Source organism: Silene latifolia, chromosome 10 (assembly GCF_048544455.1).
Source record: "Silene latifolia isolate original U9 population chromosome 10, ASM4854445v1, whole genome shotgun sequence".
NCBI classification, from domain to species: domain Eukaryota; kingdom Viridiplantae; phylum Streptophyta; class Magnoliopsida; order Caryophyllales; family Caryophyllaceae; genus Silene; species Silene latifolia.
The window spans coordinates 138,178,370-138,196,973 of record NC_133535.1 but is presented as its reverse complement, the minus strand read 5'-3'; the positions used below and the strand labels follow the sequence as shown (position 1 = coordinate 138,196,973).

At 36.1% G+C, this 18,604-nt stretch overlaps 1 protein-coding gene across 1 annotated transcript; it reads left to right on the top strand.

Annotated features, from left to right (window-relative positions):
- The first annotated feature begins 11,523 nt into the window (after positions 1-11,523).
- Positions 11,524-15,171, top strand: LOC141609231 (lysine--tRNA ligase-like). Its single transcript, XM_074428372.1, has 5 exons — positions 11,524-11,746; positions 12,944-13,019; positions 13,312-14,158; positions 14,264-14,420; positions 14,818-15,171. The coding sequence occupies exons 3-5, from the start codon at positions 13,974-13,976 to the stop codon at positions 14,971-14,973; spliced, it is 498 nt and encodes a 165-aa protein (XP_074284473.1). The 5' UTR covers positions 11,524-11,746; positions 12,944-13,019; positions 13,312-13,973; the 3' UTR covers positions 14,974-15,171.
- Positions 15,172-18,604: the final 3,433 nt, after the last annotated feature.

The window sequence follows — 18,604 nt, the reverse complement described above, 5'->3', positions numbered from 1 at the left end:
GGAAGGGCTTTACTTGTTTCTGAGTTTGATGTTGTGCAATTAATAAAGGGCAGGAATCAAATGAATGTAGCAACCCTTTATATAACAAAACCTTTACTCTTGTTTCATCATCTTCCACAGGTACTCAAGTCTCACCAAAGACAAAACCAGATAATGTGGGCCTTTCTCTGACAACATCATCAAATAGCCCACATGATAAAAAGCCCAATCTTAGAGCCAGTAAAAATTTGAACCAACAATTTATTGAGCCACTTAATGAGGTACCTTACACTACTTCATTTCAAAGGTCCTGGGAAGATAGTCCAACTCTTACTTTAAACCCAACACCTAGTAGGAGAAGCCCAAGAAAAAAAACAAATAAAAGTGCTTTAAAAACACCAAACATGTCAACAACCAACAAATTTCAACAAGATTCTGTTTCACAATCTCTTATACTTGAACCTGGTTGTCCATTTATACCACCCCCAAAAGGAAGACCTCAAAAATTATTGACTAGTAAGAAGTGAGATTTGCTCAGAATCAGTCCAAGGTTGGTTTAGGGATAGAGGGAAGTGAAGTGGTTGGCTCTGTTACTGTGAATCTGAATGATAAAGGGGAAAATAAAGATATCAGGGGAGGAAGGCAAGAGACAGCTGACTGTGAGTTTTCACTTGAGTCTGAAGTTGGTTTAGAAACAATCAGTAGGAAAGGTAAAGAAAACATCACAAAGGTACCTAAAAATGGTAAGGAAAAGTTGAAGAATGTAGTGTTAGATGTGGATGCAAAAGGGAAAGGGGCAACTAGGTTATTGAGGAGCAGATTAGGAAAGGGGGAGTCTGAGGTTGATAAAGGGAAGGGTGGGAAGGGTAAAGTTGAGAAAGGGAAAAAGAAGACTGGTAAAGGGAAGTCCAAGAAGAAAAGGTCCAGATCTGTGGTTGAGGAGAAAGATACAGGGTTCATTGATTCTGATCTAAGTGACTCAGATTATTTAAGCCCAGTTGAAGAGGGTGATGAGGATAGGCTTGACAACCCAGATTTATTTGAAGTTGATGAGCAAGAAACTGTCCTTGATACAGTTGAAAAGAGCTTAGCTGCACTTGGAGGTCAGGGAGGTAGTCAGGAGCCATTTGTTTGGGGTGTGGACAACTTAGAAGTCAACCTTAATGATGAGGGTGGCTATGATTTAGATGAGTTAAGGTCACTTGAAGGTTCTGATGATGAGGGTATAATTGGTTCAGCCTTTAATCCTTCTATTGACTTCAGCAAACCCATTGTCCTAAAACAGGGACTGTGGTTTCCAAGTAACATTGTTTATAGAAAAGCCCTAGTTCAACATTCAATCCAAAATAGGTATGATTTCTTTTACTCTCATAATGGTGCTGATAGAATAACTGTTTATTTTACAAAAAGGTGTGACTGTGAGTGGAATAGTAAGAGGTCAAGGTTAGGAGCTTGTAAGTGCAAAGCAAAGGTGAGGTGTCATTATAGAGTGCATGCTAGAAAGGCTGATATGGGAGATTCTTTCCAAATTAGGACCTGCAATTTAGAGCATAGATGTGGGGTATCAAATTACAATAGGAAGGTCACATCTGAGTATTTAGCTGAAAAGTTATTAGAATTTTGGAGAACAAATATTGACTGGAAGTTGAAGCATTTTCAAGATCATGTCTTCAAAGAGTTGAATGTACATGTTAGCTATGCAAAGTGTTGGTTAGCTAGATCAAGGGCTAAATTAATTATTTTTGGTAATGGTAGAGACCAATATGCAAGGGTCTGGGATTATGCATCTGCCATTATTAAGTTCAATAATGGCAGTACAACAATTGTTGTGTGTGATGGGATTGAGAGACCTCTTGTGACTTTCAGAAGAATGTATATATGTTTGCAACCTTTAAAGGTTGGCTTCATTAGAGGTTGTAGACCAATATTGGGAGTGGATGGCTGTCACTTGAAAGGGCCATACTCTGGAATGTGTTTAGTGGCAGTGGGTAAGGATGGCAACAACAATATATTCCCAATTGCTTGGGCTGTAGTGGAAGTGGAGAACACTGATAGTTGGACTTGGTTCCTAGAATTGTTGATCAATGACCTGGGCAAAGAGGAAGGGAATGGCCTAACATTTATGTCTGATAGACAAAAGGGACTCATAAAGGCTATGAATAGGGTGGTCCCTAAAGCAAATATCAGATATTGTGTTAGACACATATGGGCAAACTTCAAGCTCCGCTTCAGTGGTCAAGTTTATAAGGATTATTTTTGGAGGGCAGGCAGAGCAACAACACAGGTCAGTCCATATTTATTTCAGTCTCCTACCACTTGTTTACCATTTATTGTTCATTACTAGGCATAAACAATAGTAGTCAAGTATATAACATCTTAATCACATTTGTTGTCTTTGCAGGCTCAGTTCAATATTGAGATGGAAGGTTTGAAGATGCTGTCCAATGAAGCACATTTATATCTGAGCAAAATCCCAGCAAGGCATTGGTCATGACATGCCTTTGATACATAATGTAAGTCTAATATGCTGGTGAACAATATCTGTGAGAGTGTTAATGCAGTGTTGAAGGAGGCTAGAGACAAACCTATCCTCACCCACATGGAGTGGATGAGGAGGTATGTCATGAAAAGAAATTCTGAGAAAAGGGAGGGAGTGAATAAATATGATGGTAAGCATATGCCATATGCAAAAAAACACCTTAGTTGGGCTGTGGATGAGCAAAGGTTTTGCACAATATGTCAAGCTTATGCTGATAGATTTGAGGTGACTTACCATGGGGAAGGGTGGGGTGTGAATCTTGAGGCAAGACATGTTATTGTAAACATTGGCAATTGACTGGCCTGCCATGTGTTAATGCTATGGCATGCATTCTCAAGCAAAGGTTAGTCTTAAATGATTATGTACATGCTGCTTACTGGAAAGAGACCTATCAGTTGGCATATGAACCTACAATCAGCCCAATGCCAAGTGTAAAGCAATGGGAGAAGGCTAGTTTGCCTGAGCCCTTACCTCCACCAGAAAGAAGAATGCCAGGTAGACCATCAAGCAAGAAGAGGAGAAAGGAGGTTAGGGAAGATAAAGAGAAAAGGGCAGTGAAAAGAGTCAAAAAAATGAACAAGTGTGGACAATGTGGGCAGCTTGGACATTACAAGAGGACCTGCAAAAACCCTCCAGCTCCACCAAAGCAGCAATCACAAGCTGGTGGTAGGCCATTAGGGACTTCTGAATGGTCAAAGCAAGTAAGGAAAAAAGCTGAAATGAGGAAGGCAACAAAGGCAGCTTATGCAGCTCAGTTCCCACCCCAGACTACCAAAAGAAGAAGCCAACCATCTCAATCCAGTGTAGTTCAGTCATCATCCACCCCTGCACCATTTTAGTAAAAATGCTGATGCATTTTAATTAGTGTTCAGTATGGATATGTAACAATGACTTTGAGATGATTGTATTTCTTTTGTTTGGTTCTATTAGTTATGTTTGGAACAATGTTTGGGTGTATTAACTATGTATGGGTATGGAACAACAGTTTGGAGTAATGATACTCAGTTTTGGAAAATTACAGTTTATATCAGAGTTTGTAGGAATTGTCAGTCCATTTCTTTGTTCAGGAAAATTGCACTTCATTTGGAGACTTTTTTTTTTACTTAAACTTCTATCTTCATTGATTAAAATTACACCATACAACATAGTTCATTTACCAATTTAAACTAACATTACATCACAACATAGTTCATCAACCAACTTAAACTAACATACCCTAATACATTACATAAATTTGAAACCAATTGCAATAATACATGAAATGCCAAAGATCAACAAACATGCCATTGTTGAACATCTGTTAGGCTGCGTCACAGCCACACCAACATCCACACCCACATTTGGTCTGTCAACCATCAAATTATACATCTCCTCTAGCATCTTCTTTCTTTCTTTCTTTCTTCCTTAATCCACTTTAACTCATAATTAAGCAACTTCTTCTCCCTCACCAGCTTATTGATCATATCTCTCTGCCAATCGCATTGAGGCTTATCAAACCAACGAAAAAACTTGCATCCACGAAAGTTGGTGTTTGGATTATAGAACTTGCAAGCTTCAAACCTTCTACCAGGACTATCCTCCGTCCATGAAGTCACAAGCCCAACAGGTATACCACAAAAACATTTCCGAGGCCCTTCATTGCTGTCATGGGAACCTACATCGGAAACAAAATACATCTCCTGCAAAAATAGGACACTTAATTATAGTAAACCAACAGAAATCTAATTTTTGGGATAAAAATTCAGAAAAGGCTAAAGACATGTAAATGAAGAAGGAGATGAGACATGTAAATGAACGCAAAATACTTAACTTACTTATTAGAAAAAAGAACACTACTTTGCAAAACAAGGAGATGAACAAGGAGATGAGAGATACAAATAAAACCACAAAGTAATGAAGAGGGATTTGTAAATGAAGAAGATGTAAATGAAGAAGGAGATGGGCATTGAATATAAGTTAATAGGCAGAGGGGTATTTGCGTCCAAAAAAACAGAAATTGAAGGGAGAAATTTGAACTCGCCGGAATATTCCTCTATTATTCCTATGAGTTCAAAATTGGTACCAAAATCAAACGTTTTCCAGTTTAAAGGTAGTAAGTTTTTAAAATAATTTTAAAAGGGAGTAAATTTTAAAAAGTTGTATATAAAAGGGAGTTTTTTGATAATTTACACATATTAAAAAGTTGTAAAAATTTTAAAGGCTGGGAATACATCAAATTCATCCCTCGTTTTCCAGAGAACTCCCAGCCGGTGCCATCACCGACGGCCGGCCGACCGGCTGAGCACCCTTTGGCAATTTTGAATCCCGTTTTCCCCTTCCCCTTTTTGGTTTTTGTTTCGTTGTTGTTTTGTTGGGGAGTCGTTCTTTTTGGGCGCTTATAGTTATTAGTTGTATTATGAGTATTATTAATAATAATATTATTATTATTAGAATTAGAATTATTATATTATATTATTAATTTTAGGGTTATTTCACAACATTAATCCAATCTATACCCTCTCTTCTCACATTAATCTATCCTACATTTTAATTGAGAATAATCTCGTCTTTGACCTCATTTAACTTGTATTAGACTAGTCGAAGGGATACCTAAAGAACCGGTATCCCTTGTGTTAATAAACCTGTTTACCCTTTAACTCCCTTCTTATTCCTTTCTTATCCTCAAAACCCTAATTTCATTTCCCCCAAATTTTCCAATATCTTAATCAATGCAAACCCTAGATTGAAGCAACGGAATCTGATTTCCCCTTTTCCTTTGTGGTGCAAATTGATTAATAAGACGGCTTCATTATATACATGCATCGATCTGAGTCATTTCTTAATTTCTAAACAATCTTATCCTTTAGCAGCTGGGCAATTTAATTACATAAGATTGTTGTCTTAATCACTAGATGGACAGAGATTTGGAGATGGGTGTTCAATGTACTGGAGGGAGATGCAGATTGTTTATACTGATTTGATAATGAATGTTTGTTATAGGGATGACGATGAAGTTTTTAGAGTGAGATGAAGATAATGAATCATAATAATTCTAAAAAACTGTCATATTCCTCAACATCTATAAATATGATCGTTCTCCATTACATTCATCATTAACTTCTCTCTTCTTAGAATCTTATCTTCTTCCTCTTCAATTCCTTCGTACAATCAATTATCTTCAGTCCCAAATCAAACTCATTTCAGAACTTCCATTAATTTGTCTAATTCACACACAAAAAAAAATTATCTAATTCAATTTTTGGGTATCTTAATCAATCTCATAAGATAAGGATGCCATTTTTAAAGATTTCTAATGATTAAGATAGAAATTTTTAGAGGATGCGAAATATTTAGATTTGTAAGGAAATGAGAGAGAAAGAGTAAACTGAAGAATTTAAGAAAGAAATGAAGAAGAAGAAGAAGAAAAGAAAATGATAGAAATGAAGATGAAGATCTGATAAATGGAAGAAATAAAGATGAAATAAGGCTTAAATCAGGTGACCTGTTTAGATACCGGTACTAACAGGTCAAATTTGGGGTTGGTCTAATACAAGTTAAATGAGGTCAAAGACGAGGTTATTCTCAGTTAAAACGTAGGATAGATTAATGTGAGAAGAGATGGCATAGGTTAGATTATTGTTGTGAAATAACCCTTAATTTTATTAGATTAGTATAAAAGGAAAACCTCATTAGAAGACATGAGTCTACCTTACTTTAGAATTGCTCCACCTTAGAAATTAGACTAGAATTAGATTAGAAATTAGTCTCTCATACTCTCTCATTATTGTAACAAGAACACTAATATTTCTCTCTTCAATTTCATTAATAAAAGTCTTTATCTTTCTTCATCATTAATTTAATTCCTCTTTAGTTTATTCAAATTCTACAATTCTCAATAATTTACATTTAGATTAGTGGGTTGTATTTTGAAGGAAGAAGAGATTCATCCTCCTTATTTCAATCAAAGTTCTTTCCTTTAATTAGTATTGGTATAATTCCTTCTCTTAATTACTCTTTATTTCAATTGTTTACAAGTTTATTACTTGCTTAATTACTTGTCTTAATATTATGTTTCCTCTTATTATTTACTTGTTCTTTTGTTCATATTTTGCTTCCATATTTATGATTATGTTTAGTAAGTAGATTGAGACTAGGGTTAGGGGAAGCTCTTGTGGGTAATGGGTCGAACTTGAGTTGTATTTGTTTGCAAATCGTTATGGGAAATTTGTCTTTTAACTCATGCACACAAGGTGTTTGTGGAAATGCTTAGATGAGAATTTGAGTCTTTTACCTCCCCTATTAAATACCCTTTGAGAAGAGAGCATAAGATTGGTTAATAGAGTGCTTAAGTTTTGCGTAGACAATTACCCATGTTCATTTGTTTACATATTTCATTGGATGTCGGTTTCTTGTCTTGTGTTTTGAGCATATTCGAGGGAACGACTTAGACGAGAGTTTGGTCCCCCTTGCTCGGTTTGACTTGCTAGAGGCGAAGGCCGGGCCTAGTTAGACCATATTAGATAGGTGGGTTAGGACTAGTTAGGACGAGGGTTCAACTAGTCTCGACCCAAGGACCGTCTCATATCGAGAGATAGAGACACACCTAGACTACACCCTCCATTTTATCTTTCATTCCGACTCATACATGACCCATCCTACTTGGGTGACCCCGACACCCTAGTTTCCCTTTTTATTATTTGTATTGTTTATTTAATTGCTCATTTATTTCGTGTCATTAGCTTAGATATCTAGCATACAAATTACGGTTTTTGGTAGTTAGTTATCAATCAATTAATACTTGCTGGAACTAAACTAGAAACTAGATAATTAATTTAAGAACCATAATCACCGTCTCTTGGGTTCGACCCTCGCAATACTACAACGGGCAACCGTACACTTGCGGGGTTATAAATAAAAGACACAACACTACCGTGCAGGCACGGTTTCCCATGGTATTGTTATCCATCGTGACTCTCCTGCAAGTCTTCATGGTTACTCCGATTCCGATTGGGGTGGCAATCAAGACGACCTCACGTCAACTGGTGCGTATATCGTCTATCTAGGTCGCACACCCATTCGTGGAGCTCCAAGAGACTCCGTACTGTTGCCCGTTCCTCCACGGAAGCAGAATATCGCTCTGTGGCCAATGCCGCTGCCGAACTCACATGGCTATGTCACTTACTCAAAGAACTCTGCATTCCCATCTCCTCGATTCCAGCAGTCTATTGTGACAATCTCGGTGCAACGAATCTAAGTGCTAATCCCGTCTTCCACTCTCGAATGAAACATGTTTGCTTTGGACTATCACTTTATTCGGTAAAAAGTTCAATCCGGCTTTGTGCGGGTGGTTCCTATTGCAAACGACGACTAACTAGCTGATGCCCTCGCCAAAGCTCTCCCTCGTCCTCGATTTGATAAGCCATTATCTAAGATCGGACTCTCAACTAGGTCATCCGTCTTGCGGGGGGATGTTAGAGAATAATTATGAGATCACTAATTATTCTTATATGATTTAGTTAAATATCTCATTCTATATATTAGGATGTAAATCCCATGTAATTAGCGAACATATAACCATCTAACCTAGCTCCTAGTTGTATAAGTATATGCATTGTATTCACAAACTGATTATCATTTCAATAATATCATTTTGTAATGAATATACTTAACCTTTCCCCCCCAAAAAAAATAATACTCCGTATCATTTTACATTCTCTGCAACATGTTGATTGCCAAGCAATCAACCATTATTACTTTGAAATTTTCAACGTATTAGGGCTTGTTTGGTTGCCCATTAAAATCATGGGATCTTAAACTTCCTAGGAAGTGTAAAACCATGATGTTGTTTGGTTGCCAAAATCATGGGAAGTAGAACTTCCCACATGAATCTACTTCCTCCATTATGTGGGAAGTCACTCACCAAGCTCCTCCTTGGTCATTGGAACTTCCCACATGAATTAACTTCCCACATGCAAACCAAACACTTTTTAGGAATTCACATGAATTGGAAATTCATGTGAACTTGAAGTTCCCAGGAACTTTAGTTCCCTTATGTCAACCAAACAAGTCCTTAGTTTGTGGAGAATATGCTAGTTTTATAACATTTGGAAAATAAATACGTTAGGTCATGTATGCCATAACTAATTTTACGAGTAACTATCGTGAGTGGCACGATCATGTGTACCTCAAGCTTTACGGAGAAAAATAGTACTCACTGTAGAATATGTACAAGTTGAAATCCGACCTTTTCCACATTTTGTCAATCAGTTCACATTATTTAAGAGTTGTAATTCTCGGGTCAGGGCCGACTCAAGAAATGTGGAAGTCCGGTGCAAAAAAAAAAATGAAGCCTCAAATTTACAAAATCAAAGTACAACTTATTTGGTGAATTAAACATCTATAAAAGCAAATTCTCTAATCTTAGAGTCTTTTGGCTCGTTGTCCTTCCTCCAATAGGTGCAAATGCATTAAATTTCAGAACAATATTGAAAATTCAGAAAGCAAATAAACAAGGAGTCAATAATAAGAAAGAAAAATAAAGGCCAAGATTCACAAGAAAACAACATTATCACCCAAAACTAAACAATTAAACAATTTAAGTATATACATATACATACATGCTCAGAAGTTTTTATTAGGTAAATTCAAATTAAAACCATTTTTAAATGAAGATCTTTCAAATTAAAAATAAAAAGGGCTCAGTTTTATAAATTTTTCTCAATAATCATGAATATTGTGCTGAAATATGAAATTCATTAAAATTAAGAAGAAAAATTGCATATTTCGATCTCTTTGAAACTCAAGTGTAAATCTGGGATTTTAATAGATGATTGAAAATGATTGTAACTGCAAAGTTTGATTCTAATCATACTCTAATTGTAAATTTGGAGTGATTTGTGAAGAATTAATATGGAGATAATCATATTTGATTACAATGAAATGTTTGAAGAGAAGATTACCAGCAAGTTTAATTATTTGGGGGAAGAAATTAATTATTTAGGGAAGGATTAATTATTTGGGGAAGGGGATTGTTTTGAGATTTGGTAAATGGAATGAATAGTCCCATAGTTTTTGCAATTGTGCTTCATTTTTTTTTAATTAACACTATATGAGTAATGGCAAGATTTGGGCCCCAAAATTTTGAGAGCCAGTGCCATTGCACATAGGGCGCCATGGGTTAGACGGGCCTGTCTCGGGTCATATTGCCCCAGTGCCCCATACTGGATTTATATCGCGGGCCTTAAAAGAAACTTGATTTTCAATACCATGTCTTTATACTAGCCAACGAGCAAGGTAACAATGGGTTAATCATAACACGCTCTAATGTCTTTATGTCTCTGATAACTCCTCAATGAAAAAGGCGATAGCAGGCTTGGGGCATAACTGACAATATTAAGCGGCGCAATCGCATTGAACTTCAAAAGCGTTTTGCATTGCATATGTTTCATAACTGAGAGCATGTTTGGCCTCGATTCTCAAAAGTGAGTTTTTGATTTTCAAGCTTAATTTTTGAAAAGTGTTTTCCAAAAGCAGAAACAACAAATAGCTGCTTCTATTTCTATGGGCAAAAATATGTGTTTTTAGCTTTTGAGAATTTTTGTTTAACTTTTAGAAAATGATGTGTTTGGCCAAAAAGTGTTTTTGAGTCCAAAAATACTTTTACAAATTAGGTCAAACACACACTAAGTCAACTAACCACATCAATCTACTCTCAGCCTGCCCAACTTCGACCGCATCATTGATTTCCCCGTTGCAAAAAAACCGCCAGTTCTCGTATACCCAATCATTTGAGAGTCCATGTCTAATATCATCTCCTTTGGTAGATCAATAGATTTATCTATTATAGTAGATCCCAGTATTTGAATTATTAAATCGTCACCTCGATTTGTGCTATCATATTTGGACTCGCTCAAAGGCGCTCCCATGACTCCTAAGTAGGAGACACTTACCAAGTTCAACTTAATTACATCAAACTTCTCTAGCCCGAAATCAAAGCAAACAATTACACGGGTAATTTGTACACCATAACCAACCCAATATATATATTTTTTCATCAAGAAGCATTGGCTTTCCATAAGGAAAAACAACGTAGTGATCAAAGGAAATTTTTTTCCACTTATTTTTCCGAAAAGAGAAGATATGAGCAATATTACTAACTTGTGGACTTCCCCATCATATTGTCGAAATCCGAACATATTTATAGTCATCAATAGATGATGCATACCCAAATCCAGGAGCTACAAAAGGGATAAAAACATTATCAATACTAAAATGAATAATAATGTTATTAATGTTAATATTATTGTTGTTGTTGTTGTTGTTGTTATAATTATTACTAGTTTTAAACCCGTGCAAAATTGCACGAGTATGTATTTGGGCCGGTATAAATGTTTTTGGATGTATTTTTTTTTTTTGCATTTCTATTGTACTTATCTAGTTGGTCTAAATCAGTAATCTACATAATTAATGTTTAAACTTGTTACAAATACGTGTTCACATGCAATGGTTTAAGAGGAAATAACAAAGGATATTTTTTTATTAAAAATATATCGTACTATCTAGTTTTTAAAAATTATGCAGTAATTTATTCGCATTAAATGTAATTCAATCCCGTAATTAAATGTAATTCCTTCTCGTAATTATGTAATTTTATTATTTTTTTTTTTAAAATTATGTAATTCATTTATTTGTAATTAGTTTCATTTATTCCGATTTGTAATTCATTCCGCTTATATGCCATTAATTTCATTTATTCGGAATGTATAAAATTATTTCATAGTAGTATTATTTCATAGTATTTGTTCTAAGAAGGAATTTGTAGCATGTTTGTACAGCCAAAATTATGAAGAAATAAATATATTGCACACTAACGGGGCCCACCATAACATGTATTTCCATACTCTTTTAAAATCCCAAACTTCCCCTACTGTAGCTGTAACAGTATCTTTGTCACTTTCTGACCATTATGCCCCTTTGTTTTTCCCTCTTAATCCCGTCTCTTCTGCACTCTCTCACTCTCAGTTCCTCTTTTGTTTCTATCTCTATCGTCTCAGCGAAAATGGTTTCCACTATTTTCGCACCTTCTCCTTTTCTCTTTCTCTCTTTTCATCAATTTATGATTTTTGTACTGCTTATCTTTGTGAGTTTTGCTATGCGATTAGAATAATTGTTCTTGAAAACAACGTAAATCGTCGAGAAGCACTACTACCCCTTTCCCCCTTTCATCTACTTTTGGTAGATCAATCACAGGTGATTTTCCCTTGATTCCTCTATTTTTTCTTCCTATTTTATAGAGTTGTAAAGCATATTCTTCTTTCTTTGAGTTGTGATTATCTTCCTATATGTTACCTATTGGGATGAATTATTGATTGTGAGTTAGTTTAAATAATTTAGGATTTCATTTTTGGGTTTAAATTGATTGCATGCAATGATCTAGGCTTTTTTTAAGGTTTAATTGATTGCATGCAATAATTTTTTGGCATATTGAAATTTCCGGGTTATTTTGGGGGTTTAACAAGTACTGATGTGCCAATATTATGAGTAGTTTGGTTAGATTGTTCAGGCTATATTCCCAATTTAAATTTCTAACAAAATTTACTTGAGAACCTGATATGCATTTTGTTAAATTGGATCCTTCTCGTTGGTCTTTTTTTTTTCTGGGTTTCTTATGCTGAGTGTTAGAGTTTCATTCTCAAAGAAATTGTTGGCGTTTTGTTACATACGGAGTAGTTGGCAAATAACTTCTAGGCTTCATTGTTGTTGTTGTTGATGATGATGATGATTTGATGGTGTTGTTGTTGTAGTCGTCTTGTGGTTTCTCATTTACTCCGTATATGTTATGTCATTTGATAATTTAGTATCGCCTCTTTAAAATTTAATTTCGTCACATTTTTACGATTTTTTGGCCCTAATAACAATTTGTTAGTTTGATTGTTTGATTTAATTTTGTTGTTTTTTCCGAGTCATTTTTTTTCTTTTGGATTGGTTTGTGCTTTTACTATTGTGTAGTTGCAAGTTGTCGGTTCATTCATGAAATAACCCCCAAAAAAATGTCATGTTTGTTGAATGTTAAGATTCGTAGAAATTTTAGTGCACAGTTAGTAGAAAGCTTAAAGCTTCTGATCCATGATGTCTGATTGCATGTTTTTGTATAGTAGTGTGTTTCTTAGGATGCACTGTGATAAGTGAAGTTGTTTAATTGCATCGTTATTGTCTGATTCAGATTGATCTGGTATTAGGTCATGTTTGAGTTTTTATTTACTTTTTGATTTTGAATTAGTTTGGGCTTTCTACTGTTTGTGTAGTTGTAACATGATTGATATTAGGTCCTGTTCGAGTTTTTTTCCCTCAATTCATATCAACTTTATTTGTTTTGTTTTTTTTTTCGTTTTCATATTTTTAATATTGTTATGGGATTAATTATGGTGAGCAAAACTACTTGTGCAGCTTCAATAAGCATGAAAAGAAAGAGGGGTGATAAAGTTGATGTTGTTCTTGCTAAAGCTTGCGTTAGACTCACAAGGTAATAAAATTCTCGTGGCGTTTTTAGTTTTCACTGATGTCAATTTTTCTGTGTGTATCTTTGTTTTATCAATATTTACCTTGTATACATTAGTAATTCACGGACACTTTTGAAAAAGTTTGAATCTTGTTTGAGTTTGTGGTTTCTTTGTGTTATTCATTTGTTGGTCTGTTGAGAAATGTTCAATTGAGTTCGGAATCGAATTATGCTCGAAGCTTTCGAGCTTTAATTTGATTATTTTCTTTTTTCTTCTTAGGAGTACTATTTTATGGAATAGTTATGAATGTTGTAGGTTGGCGTTTGCTGAGATAAATGTGAAACCGTCCTAGAATATGGAACTTTGCAAAGTTAGCTTTTGGATGGCCCGGAAACCCAGTAAGATGTCTATTCATTTTCCATCTCTTTAGTGCCAGCTATTCACTGTTTTTATGGATGGACAAACTTTGATCTGGTAAGGTAGAAATACTATCTTTGACGTTAGTTTCTTCACATATATAAGTGGGTAAGCACACTGGTTGGTATGCTGGTTGTCGAGTACTCATGTGGATAATTGAGACTTGAGAGTGACTTGAGCTAGACGGTTGTGCCTTTGATGAATTAGAGAGCTTTTCAGTGTTAATGGACTCTATATGTGATATAGGTCATTTTTTAATTGTTAAAAGTTTTTGTATTTTTTTTTTCGTTCGTTCAAACACCAATGATGAATAGGATTCCTGGGGGTGCAGCTGCATGTCCATTTGTGACCTATCACAATAACCTTACCATGAACTTGTACATGCGTGTTGCTCCTGAGCTTTATCTGAAGGATCTTGTTATTAGTGGTCTTGACCGCGTTTATGAGATTGGTAAACAATTTATGAGGGCATTGACTTGACACATAATCCTGAGTTTACCACTTGCGAGTTTTATATGGCATTTGCTGATTATAATGATTTGATGGAGCTTATGTAGCAGATGTTGAGTGGTGAGCATTTTTTATATCTTAACTTTGACGATGTCTTCTCTTTTAAATCTGACAAATCTAACGAGTTTATTTTGATAGGAATGGTGAAAGAATTGACAGGTGGTTATACTGTTAAGTATCATTCTAATGGGCAAGATAAGGATCCGATTATAATCGATTTTAGTCCTCCGTACAGGTTTGGACATTGGTCATAGACCGTAGTAATGGTCTATTTGGCTTCTCTCCTGTTGATATGATTGTGTAGGCAGATAGCTCTCATGATATTCCTACTTTGCTGAAGACGGATAGACATGATAGAGGAATTAGAAAAAATGGCAAAGCTGAATTTTCTGAAGGACCTATCTAGCGAAGAAGCGAATAAATATTTGATAGATGCGTGTGTGAAATATGACGTGAAATGCCCACCACCACAGACAACAACTCGTTTGTTAGATAAAGTAAGCTTTAGCGGTTTTTCCAATTTTTATCTGATACTCTTGCCTTCACTCTGAATGGACACTTTTTTGGTTTCTGTTTTGCTGCCCTTGTTAAAAAGCTTATGCTTCTCTGGTCAGAATTTTGCTTATTGGAATCTGAAGTTGCAGCGCACTGTTTTGTGCCAAACTTCCAATCCGAATGAAACTGCTTGTGCCGGAATTTTTAATCTTGGAATTCTGCTTTTTTGTTCTTTTCTGAAGTTAATGCAATGATGCATGCTTTTCAATTGTTTCTTTGTTTATGCACCGTTTCTTATTAGATGCAGCCTCTAACCTTTTGAACAATGGCTACTGCTACGCGTTGACTCCGTTATTGTCGTATTCCTGGAATGCTTATTCTTTACTGTTGTGCTTGCAGCTGGTGGGACATTTTTTAGAGGGTACTTGTGTTAATCCCACTTTTCTCATTAATCAACCAGAAATAATGAGTTCTTTAGCTAAGTGGCACAAATCAAAGCTAGGCCTCACTGACCGGTTTGAATTGTTAGTGAACAAGCATGAAGTATGGAGATGAACGTTTCTGTCACTTGTGCCAATTCCGATAAAAGCTCACTGGCTGCAAATTGCATTTTTTAGTTTCTAAAATATTATTTTTATCTGTATGAAAATCGTCAGGTCTGTGATGCATACACTGAATTAAATGATCCTGCAGTACAGCGCCAAAGATTTGCTAACCAACTGAAGGTACTGAAATATTGTTCGTCACATCTAATTCACGTACACTATCACTACTACAAATACAGGCAACCACAACGGCCCTTTAACAACGCTTATTCACGAAAATCATCAAAACACGTTGTAGAATTTATTCCGCGAATTTTACCAAACTTAATTACAACGGTTATGTGTTGTTAACCGTTGTTATTGGTTTTAACAACGGGTCATACTTAAACAACCGTTGTTAATGAAAAAACTAATAACAACGGTTAAATTTTAACCGTTGTTAATGGTTTGGCGCCAAATTAGTGAAAAGTAATCACAACGGTTATATTAGAACCCGTTTTTAATACGTTTTAACAACGGTTGTAGACTCAATAACCGTTGTTATTAATATTATGAAAATCTTAAGAACAACATATTGCTTTATTCTGCTATACGCTACAAACACAAACACAAGCTAATACTGCTACTATATCATCCTCCATTCCTCCCTGATCGTCTCTCTGTCTTCATCTCCGTCACTGTTGTCACGTCTTCTCTCCCTCATCGTGTTTATCAATCAGGTATATATATGTTTCTTAGCAACGCTTATAACTAGATATAGGATTTTTGGGTTATTATCTAATTTGTTGATAATTTAGCTTAATTGCTTTCCGAATTTCGTTTATTTGTTTGCCTATTATTGTATTTTCCGAATTAGTTGCCTATTATTACGAATGTAGAATAATGACTCGAACTTGGATGATTGATGCAAATATGAGTGACCGCACCTACAAGGATGGTTTAGTTGAATTTTATGAATTCGTTTCGAACAATTTGAAAGGTTCTTCTAGTATTGCATGTCCTTGTGAAAGATGTGGTAATATTAGCTATATGGCTTTTCCGGACGTTAAAATACACCTAGAAAAGTGGAGATTTAGTCGATCCTATATACTTTGGATTTTTCATGGGGAATCATTAGAGGAAGAGAATAACTCTGAAGAAGATGATGTTGAGGTACACGAAAGGCTAATCGATGATCCCGAGTTTGCCGAGTTTTTGAGTTGGAAGAGTTGGAAGTAGAGAAGTTGAATGTTGGGTCTATAGATAATGAAGAGAATGATGTTGAGTCCATTGCTTTTGAAGATGTAGGTGATGACACTAGTAATTGGGATGACCTTAACAACATGTATGAGAAGTTGTGTGAGTCCGAAGCACCTCTGTATCCTGGTTGTAAGTTCACAAAAATGTCTATTTGTGGTGAAGTTGTATAATATCAAGGGGGCAAATGGGGTGAGTGACACGTGTTTCACTAGTTTTTTAGCCTTGATAAAGGAGTTGCTTCATGATGGTAATGTTCTACCTGTTAAGACATATGAGGCGAAAAAACTAATAAGAGGAGTGGGTATGAAATATGAGAAAATACATGCATGTCCAAATGATTGCATATTGTATCGGAAATTATATCAAAACTTAACCAATTGCCCTAAATGTTTGGAGTGGCGTTATAAGGATAAGGAAGGGATCCCGGCTAAGGTGTTGTGGTATTTTCCATTGATACCAAGAGTCATAAGGATTTATGCGAATCCCGATGATGCAAAAATGTTAACTTGGCATGAAACAGGAAGAATAAATGATGGAAAGCTAAGACACCTGGCAGATGGTAAGCAATGGAAATCGTTCGACGCTAAGTATCCCGAGTTCGGCAATGAACCTAGAAACTTACGTCTAGCGCGTCCACCGATGGAATGAACCCACACGGAAACATGAGTAGCCAACATAGTACTTGGCCGTAGTGTTGGCTATTTATAACTTACCTCCATATGTGTGCATGAAAAGAAAGTATTTGATGTTGTCGTTGTTAATTTCCGACCCTAAACAACCTGGAAATGATATAGATGTATATTTGGAACCTCTTCTAGATGATTTGCGATTGTTGTGGGATAGTGGGATAGAAGTATTTGATGCATATAAGAACGAAACTTTCAATTTGAGAGCGATGTTATTGTGTACAATAACCGACTATCCGGCTTATGGCGACCTTTCTGGCACACAGTTCATGGGAAAGAGGCTTGTCCATTGTGTGGGGAGGATATCGAGTCCGAATACTTGAAGTCTTCTCGTAAGTATGTGTATATGGGAAATAGGAGGTTCTTGTCTCATGACCATTGTTATTGCAAGATGCAGAAAGCATTCAATGGAAGACAAGAACTTCGTCAACCTCCTAGAATTTTGAGTGGGCATAAAGTTTATCAGAAAGTAAAGCATATTGAGATAGATTATGGGAAGAAGAGCGGCTCTAAATTGTCTACTCGTGGGTATAAGAAAAGATCCATATTTTTTGATAAACTTCCATATTGGCCCGACTGGAGGTCGCATTGCCTCGATTTCATGCACATTGAGAAAAATGTCCGTGATAATATTATCAATACCCTTCTGAATGTTCCTGGTAAAACAAAGGATAACGCCGCACCTAGGGAAGATATGAAAATGATGGGTATTAGGCTAGAGTTGGCACCACAGAAGAGAGGTAATCGTACATTTTTACCCGCAGCAGCTTTTACCCTTTCACGGAATGAGAGAAAAGAGTTTTGTGCATGCTTGAATGGAATTAAAGTGCCACATGGTTATTCGTCGAACATCAAAAGCCTAGTGTCGATGCAAGACCTAAAACTCACCGGGTTAAAGTCACATGATTGTCACACTTTGATGCAACAATTACTACCTGTGGCTATTCGTTCCATTTTACCTGAAAAGGTAAGATATGCTATAACTAGATTCTGTCTCTTCTTCCAGTCCATATGCGAGAAAGTCATCGATCCCGATGACGCGGATTCATTGCAGGACCTCGTTGTAACCTCTCTTTGTCAGTTGGAAATGTATTTTCCACCCTCTTTCTTCACTATCATGATTCATCTGACCATTCACTTGGTTAGGGAGATTTTGTACCTTGGGCCCTGTACTTGAGATACCAGTATCCTTTCGAAAGATTGATGAAAGTCTACAAGGACTATACATCTAATCGGTATCGTCCAGGAAGGTTGTATTCTGAACGCGCTATTTTAGACGAAGCTCTTTCATATTGTTACGCTCATCTCTCCCCGAAGGAGTTGATTGGCGTTCCTAAGAATCGTCATAGTGACTGGATGACCGGAAAAGGTATTAGGGGCCGGGTTGAAAAAATTGTGACACGTGAAATGTTGCATTTAGCACACATGTATGTGCTAAACAACGAAGATGAGGTGCAACCTTATATTCAACAACACAAAGATGAGCTCAAATACGATCACCAAAACAAGACCGAGAAGTGGATTGCGAACAAGCATACGAAGACGTTTCCAGAGTGGTTTAGGAATATTGTCTTACGATGTATCGATCAAACTGGTGATGACATCTCTCCTAGGTTACTACGTCTTGGTTTAGGTCCAAATGCCAGGGTCACCTTTTACAAAAGTTTTGCCATTAATGGATATACTTTTTACACCCGCGAGCAAGATGAGGTGAGC

Excerpts from the sequence above, each read along its gene's own strand:
- LOC141609231 (XM_074428372.1), top strand. The coding sequence starts at position 13,974 with ATGTTGAGTGGTGAGCATTTTTTATATCTTAACTTTGACGATGTCTTC. Across the intron at positions 14,159-14,263 it reads GATTTTAGTCCTCCGTACAG|ACGGATAGACATGATAGAGG; the intron begins GTTTGGACATTG and ends ACTTTGCTGAAG. Across the intron at positions 14,421-14,817 it reads CAACTCGTTTGTTAGATAAA|CTGGTGGGACATTTTTTAGA; the intron begins GTAAGCTTTAGC and ends TTGTGCTTGCAG.